Genomic DNA, 8,176 nt, shown 5'->3' with positions numbered 1-8,176 from the left:
ATATATGCAATCTCCATAATTATAAGTATAATTACATGTTATATTTTTATAATGATATAAAACATTATTCATTATAATATAATATTATTTATAAAACACAACATATATCATTAAATCAGGTTTTATACATTATAATTAGTATAATTATTTCTAAAAACGTGTTTAAAAAAATGGACCACAAAACCAATCATAAGGGTCAATTTGGGTGCAAAAAAAAATCTAAATATTGAGAAAATCATCTATAAAGTTGTCTAAATTAAGTTCTTAGCAATGCATTTTACTAATCAAAAATTACATTTTGACATATTTACAGTAGAACATTTACAAAAAATATACATGAAACATGATCTTTACTTAATAACTGGAAAAATGGATAACTCTGACCCATGCAATGTATTTTTGGCTATTGTTACAAATATACCTGTGCTACTTAAGACATTGAAGTTCATGCATATAATATACAGTCAAGGTCGAAAACTTCACAAAAATCAAACCTTTCATTGCAGTAAAACAACTGGGAAAAAAACCCGAAATGAAATGTAATGAAAGGTTAGATTTTTGTACATTTTATTAAATAATCATCAAGTACAAACAATGCAAATTTATTTTCAGTCTTCTTTGCTCATATTTACCAAGCGGGTCAATAATACATAATATTAATTTTCCAAGTTGAGTACTGCGTCATTAGCTTCAGTAAACTCTATAGAAATCAACAGTGAGTTGAGTTTCTGCACATTGCTTGAGGAGTATTATTTACATAACACACATTTTCATGTCGTAGCCTATATAGGGAGTTCCAAACCCTTTCCAAACCACTTAATGAGATTCCTTCTTAGAATTTGGAACACACTCCTGACATATCAGCTGCGTTCCAAAACCCACTTACTGTCTACACTTCTAAAACAGCAGCCTAACTATGGGATTATCTTATATGCAACTCATATGTACAACTTTTTCAACACAAGGACCCTTAGAAGGCATCCTGTTGCAAACGAACGCCGTTATGGTGTCTAGGTTTTTGGAGCAGATGCATGAAGTGGACGTCAGCTGACAGACGCGCTCTGCCCTCGTCCCTCGACTCTCCGCGGCAGCCAAACAAGGCAAGAGATGGCAACAGACTCGCGCGCCGCTAGAATAGAGCTCACTCTTCACCGTCAGCTGCTGCCAAGGGCCGCGGGAGCTCAGGCACGCGGTGGCACATGGCCGTCGCAGCGAGAGGTCAGCTGAGCGGAGCTGGACATGCCTGCGCGCGCCGTCCTGCACACAAATAGTCAACGGCCTGAAGCCTTTAGCAACCTGAAGTCTGATCAGCTGCAGACGCAACACAACCATTTGCTGAATCAAGGCTCTTCTGCTCACCAACGCTGTATTTAAAGCATTAAAAATGCAGTAAAAGCAGCTAAAATGTGAAAAAATATTCTTATTTAAAACAGCTATTTATAGTGTAATATGTGACCCTGGACCACAAAACCAGTCATAAGGTTAAATTTTACAAAACTGAGATGTATACATCATATGTAAGTTCAATAAATAAGCTTTCTATTGATGTGTGGTTTGTTAGGATAGGACAATATTTGGCCGAGATGCATCTATTTGAAAATCTGGAATCTGAGGATGCAAAAAAATCAAAAAGACTGAGAAAATCACCTTTAAAGTTGTCCAAATTAAGTTCTTAACAATGCATATTACTAATCAAAAATTACATTTTGATATATTTATAGTAGGAATTTTACAAAAAATCTTCATGGAACATGATCTTTACTTAATTTCCTAATGATTTTTGGTATAAAAGAAAAATCAATAATTTTGACCCATGCAATGTATTTTTGGCTATTGCTGCAAATATACCCCAGCGACTTAAGACTGGTTTTGTGGTCCAGGGTCACATATAATGTAAAACGGAATTCATTTTTATGACACAATGCTGAATTTTCAGCATCATTACTCCAGTCTTCAAATTATTCTAATATTCTGTTTTGCTGTTCAAGAAACATTTCTGATTGTTGTCCTACTGAATATTTTTGTGGAAACTGATAAGATTTAATTTTTTAGGATGCTTTGATGAATAGAAAGTTCCAAAAGAACAGCATTTATTTGAAATGGAAAACTTTTGTATTATTATCAATGTCTTTTTGTAACAGTAAAAGTCTTTACTGTTACTTTGTTGCATCTTTGCTGAAAAAAAGTATTTATTGCTGAATCGAGTCTCTTCTGCTCACCAAGGCTGTATTTAAAGCAATAAAAAAGCAGTAAAAACAGTTAAAATGTGAAAAAATATTTTAATTCAAAATAGTTGTTTTCTATTGTAATACAATGTAAAACAGAATTTATTTTTATGACACAAAGCGGAATTTTCAGCATCATTACTCCAGTCTTCATTGTCACATGATCTTTCAAAAATCATTCTAATATTCTGATTTGCTGCTCAAGAAACATTTCTGATTATTATAGGTGTTGAAAACAGTTGTGCTGCTTGATATTTTTGTGAAAACTGATTTTTCAGGATGCTTTGATGAATAGAAAGTTCAAAAGAACAGCATTTATGTAAAATAGAAATCTTTTGTAACATTATAAATGTCTTTTTGTAACAATAAAAGTATTTACTGTTACTTTGTTGTATCTTTACTGAAAAATTGCTGAATCAAGTCTCTCTGCTCACCAAGGCTGTATTTATTTGATTAAAAAGATCTTTCAGAAATCATTCTAGTATGCTGTTTTGCTGCTGAAGTAGCCTTTCTGATTTTTATGGATATTTTATGAATATTTTGTGAAAACTGTGATACATTTCATTTTTCAGGATTCACAGATGAATAGAAAGTTCAAAAGAACAGCATTTATTTGAAATATATATGTTTTGTTTGACATTATAAATGTCTTTTTGTAACAGTAAAAATCTTTACTGTTACTTTGTTGTATCTTTACTGAAAAAGTGTTAATTGCTGAATCAAGTCTCTTCTGCTCACCAAGGCTGCTTTTATTTGATTAAAAATCGATAAAAACTGTTAAAATGTAAAAAAAAAAAAAAAAAAAAAGGAATTTATTTTTATGACACAAAGCAGAATTTTTTAGCATCATTACTTCAGTCTTCAGTGTCTACTCAAGAAACATTTCCGATTATTATCAGTGTTGAATACAGTTGTGCTACTTGATATTTTAATCTTTAAGTTCAAAAAGGACAGCATTTGTGTGAAACAGAAATCTTTTGTAACATTATAAATGTCTTTTTGCAACACATTGTATTAGCTGATTATCTTGATAACAGTTGTACTGAAATTATTTGTGGAAACTGTGATGCATTTTATTTTTATGGAATCTTTGATGAACAGAAAGTTCAAAAGGACAGCATTTATGTGAAACAGAAATCTTTTGCAACATTTTAAATGTCTTTTTGTAACAGTAAAAGTGAAAGTAATTACTGTCACTTTGTTGCATCCTTGCTGAAAAAAAGCCTAGCTCCAATCCTAGTACAATCGCAACTAAAAGATACATCAAGACATTTTTACAAAGTGAAAATCCCATACGATTACTCAAAAGCATCGGTCTAAAAAAAACTCCAAGTATGTGTTTGAGAGGGTGGCTTCATCTATGAAAGTACAGACTGATGTTTGAGAAGTAATTCAGATCAAGTTCATATGGCAACGAAACAAAGTAGGCGTTGAATAGCGAGTCATTTCTAGAAATGAATAATTCAGCTACTTCTATTTCTGCAGGACTCAAATGACTGTTAGTGAAATTAAAAAGGCAGCACAAATGTTATGACAGAGGACTCACAAAACACTTTCAAGAAAGCAAACTACTATTTTCTTAAGAGTGTTAGAATTAAAGTGTTTGTACATGTAAATAAGATGTATTTATGATATAAAATATTTGAGAATGAGAATATTTAAGAATTTTACAAGAACTGCTCTTAGACTCTTTAAAGTAAGTTCTTGATCTGCATTGATGGTTCTACGAAGAATCTTTAACAATCATGGAATCTTTCTATTCCATAATAAGTTCTTTATACTGGAAAAAAAAGGTTCTTTTTAAGAACTGATTACTGAAAGGGTCTTTTGGGAACTAAAAATGTTTCTTCTACAGTGTTGCTGCATGTGAATAAAAACTATGGAAATTTTTATTTTTTAAGAATATATTTAACATTCTTACAATCTATTTTATCAATTTATTAACTAAGACTCTTTCTTCTTATTTTCTTAAGAGTAAAGTTATGTTTTTGAGAATACATCATGTTCTTAGGGTTTTTTCTCAAGATTGTTATAAAGACAAAACCTAAGAGGGCAAAATGTTTCCTTAAAAACGTAAATTGAGGATTTTTTTTTTACATTTACAACATTTTCATTTAAACTTTATTCTAACTGTAGCACTCTCTATTCCAATTCTATTCTTTAAAAAAGTGACTCTTTAACAGTTTTTCTTAAAACAACAACTAACACGTCTCTATTCTTTTTGCATTCTATTTATTTGTTATATTTTTAATTATTATATAATTAACAAAAAAAGTGTTAGGCTAACTGAGACTTGTCCTAGCACTTGAATATCATTGCTCTTTTCTTGATTTTGATTGCTTCCATTGCTTTACATTCTTAAAAATAAAGATTTTTATAGACATTGTAGGATATCTAACATCATCTGGACTTTTTCATTCCACAAAAGGTTCTTTATCATTTATAGTAAATATTTTACGATATTTTCACACTAAGAAAAAAAAATGAAAAAATGGTTCTTTTAAGAAGGAAAAAAAATGTTTTTGGAATCTTTATTATTAAGAGTACTACCGAATATACTTTTTAGAATCTATCTTACAAAATCTTTTTTCTTAAGAACATTTTCATGAATCCAGCCATATGACTCTAAATGTCAGAAGAAAAGGCATTTGATTGATGCCTAGAAGAACCTTTAACATCCATGGAACTCTTCCATTCCACAAATGATTCTTCAGATTTTTTAAGATCTTCTTTGAAGAAAAACATTGTCTTTTAAGGAAAAAACCCTTCTGGAACCTTAATTTCAAATAGTGTGCTAAACATTCTTTTTAGAATTTATCTTACATTTTTTCTTAAAAAGATTTTGGCTCCAGGAAAAATTATTTGATAGATTCCACGTAGAACTTTTATAGAGTTTTTATAGGGAAAAGATGTTCTTTTGAATTAAAAATAAAAATAAAAATCTTCACACTAAGAAAAAAAAAAAATCTTTTAATTACTGTTCACTTAAAGGTTCCTTGGGGAAGCAAAAGTAGACTTTAAGTTTTGGATGAAAAAACATTTTATTGATTCCATGAAGAACATTTATAATCCATGGAACTGTTCTTTGAACTAAGAAAAAATAGTCCTTTAAGAAACCCCCCCCCCCCAAAAAAAAAACATTTGGAATCTTCATTTTAAACAGTGTGCTGAAAAATTCTTTTTTATAATTTATCTTACAAATTCTTAAGATTTCGGCTTCAGGACTTTTAACATCAATTTTTTTAAAATTATCATTACAAAATTAAAAAAAAAAGGTTATTTTAATAACTGATCACTTAAAGTTTCCTTGGGGAAGCAAAAAATGGACTCTAAATGTTGGAAGAAAAAGCACTCGATTGATTCCATGAAGAATATTGAACCATTATGGAACTTTTCCATTCCACAAAAGATTTGTTAAGATTGTTTTTTTGTTTTTTTTTGGTCTTTTAAGGAAACCCCCATTTGAAACCTTAATTTTTAAACAGTGTGCTAAACATTCTTTTTTAGAATTCATCTTACAATATTGGAAGAAAAGGCATTTGATTAATTCCATGAAGAACTTTTAACATGCATTTTTAAAATTATCATTACAATTTTAAAAAATGGTTCTTTTTAATAACTGTTCACTTAACTAACCCCTGGTTTCACAGACAAGGCCTAGTCCTAGACTAAAATGTAAGTCTGAGCTGTTTCAACTGAAACAAAATTGCACTGACTGATCTTAAAATATATCAGTGCCTTTGTTTTGTCTCAAGATGCACACCAGTAATGTTTTTTCCAAGCATGTTTATAAAAATGACTTAAATGTCCTAATTGAACTATGGCCTAATCCTGGCTTAGTCTAAGCCCTGTCTGTGAAACCAGGCCTTAATGTTCTTCGAGCTAAGAAAAAATGGTCTTCTAAGAAAAAAAATGTAACAGTGTGCTGCGCATTTTTTTTTAGAATTTACCTTTTTTTCTTAGAAAATTTCCGGCTATAAGACGCGTCAGAAGAAAGAAAAGGCATTTGATTGGTTCCTTAAAGAACATTTAACATCCATAGAACTTTTCCATTCCACAAAAAAAAAAATAAAAAATTTCAAATGTTCTCTGAACTGAGAAAAACCCATTTCATGTGTGCTGAACATTCTTTTTAGAATTTTTTTTTTTTCAGCACCTGGACTCTAAATATAAGAAGAAAAAGCATTCGACTGGACTGGAAGCCCATCATTCCCCGAACATTGACTCTCAAAAAGCACTCCTACCTTTAAGAACGATAGGGTCCTTCCCTTCCCTCCGCAGCGACTCCAGAACCACGTGCAGAGGCTGCGACGGCGTCAAGCGTCCCGGGTCCACGGTGCTCTCGTCGTACACCACCAGCTCTTTGGAAAAAATCCCCTTGAAGGAGTCCTTGCTCTGGCGGCAGGAGATGAGGTCCAGGACGGTGATCTTGCCCTGCTGGAGGCGCCGGCGGCTGATCTTATCCGAGCAGTTGATGTGCACGGCGCCGCGGATGTGGCTCTTGTTGAACTCCATGAAGGGCCGGCAGTCGATGATGACGGGCGCCGGCCCGACCGGGTGGCCCAGCGGGCAGTGCGTCAGCTTCTTGGCCAGCTCGTTGGGGTGGATGACCCGCATGCCGCCCCTGCTCAGGCTGGAGGTGAGGCTGGGCGCGCTGTAGGCCTCGCCGTGGCCCACCGTCGGGACGCCATAGCCCACTCCCGAGTTCAGGTTGGGGCTGCTGGCGCTCACCTGGCCGTCCTTCTCGTAGGTGGTCACCGTGCAACAGCTGGCACTGCTGCATCCACACGTCAGCGAGCGTGTGGAGCCGCTGGACGAGGGCATATACGAAAGCTTGGTCGCCTGGATCTTCACCACGGTGGTGCTGCTGATTACCGTCGACTGACCGACGGTGCCCACGGTGGCTTCCAGGTAGCTGGTGTCCAGGCGGAGTCGGAGTTCCTGAGGTCGTATCGGCCTTGGCAGCGCCACCACAATTCTGTCGTCTAGAGGAGAAGGAGGCATGGAGAGACCACAGAGGGCTGGCACACCACGGAGAACTCAGATGTCCGCTCGGTCGCAAGCTGCTCGCTGAGAAACACACCACAATCACACATGAATTTAAAAATACAGGCTGTTTTCTGCAGCTATGCCACTGAAGAAGCACTTTTTTGTTAGTTGTGAGTTATTAAAAATAAAGGTGCTTCTCGATGCCATAGAAGACCCTTTAGGGTTCCTTTAAAGGGATGGTTCGGAGTAGAATTGACTTCATTGCTATGCACTCCGAAGCCCATGTAAATACCCGAAGTTTTTTTTTACCTTAGTCAAACATTTATGGAGATATTAGAGTTTTTCGAATTGCTTGTTACAGGAGTGAATGGTACATGTGATGTATCTCGTAAATTGCACCACTAAACGTGCAAGTAATCTTACCAAACTTGTACAGTAGTGTAAATAGGTTATGTACTCACAAAACGCTGCATCGGAACATTTGTAAGTCCACCATTTCGCCGTTTTAGCCGATTCCTACTAGTCTCAAAAACTACAAATGGCGACACGTCGACGTCACTTCCCTGGTTTGAAAAAAGCACGTAAAAGTCCTCCTAGAAGTTGACATGCACACAGATGTAGTAGGAGGACTTTTACGTGCTTTTTTCAAACCAGGGAAGTGACGTCGACTTGTAGAGTTTTTGAGACTAGTAGTTCTCGGGTAAAACGTGTTTTTAAAACACTCATGGTGGACTTACAAATGTTCTGTTGCAGCGTTTTGTGAGTACATAACCTATTTACACTACTGCACAAGTTTGGTAAGATTACTTGCACGTTTAGTGGTGCAATTTACGAGATACATCACATGTACCATTCACTCCTGTAACAAGCAATTCAAAAAACTCTAATATCTCCATAAATGTTAAACTAAGGTAAAAAAAAAACTTCAAATTCTACTCCGAACCATCCCTTTAAGTTCATAT

At 34.6% G+C, this 8,176-nt stretch overlaps 1 protein-coding gene across 1 annotated transcript in view; it reads right to left on the bottom strand.

Moving 5' to 3' along the window:
* Positions 1-7,263, bottom strand: part of dusp10 (dual specificity phosphatase 10) — a 17,023-nt gene extending 9,760 nt beyond the window's left edge. The window contains exon 1 of the mRNA XM_073817134.1: positions 6,470-7,263. Within this exon, the coding sequence (XP_073673235.1) occupies positions 6,470-7,229 (760 nt within the window). The 5' untranslated portion in view covers positions 7,230-7,263. The remainder of the gene's footprint in view (positions 1-6,469) is intronic.
* Positions 7,264-8,176: the final 913 nt, after the last annotated feature.

Source organism: Garra rufa, chromosome 13 (assembly GCF_049309525.1).
Source record: "Garra rufa chromosome 13, GarRuf1.0, whole genome shotgun sequence".
NCBI lineage: Eukaryota > Metazoa > Chordata > Actinopteri > Cypriniformes > Cyprinidae > Garra > Garra rufa.
The sequence above is the reverse complement of the archived record's forward strand: the minus strand, read 5'-3'. Positions and strand labels throughout refer to the sequence as shown.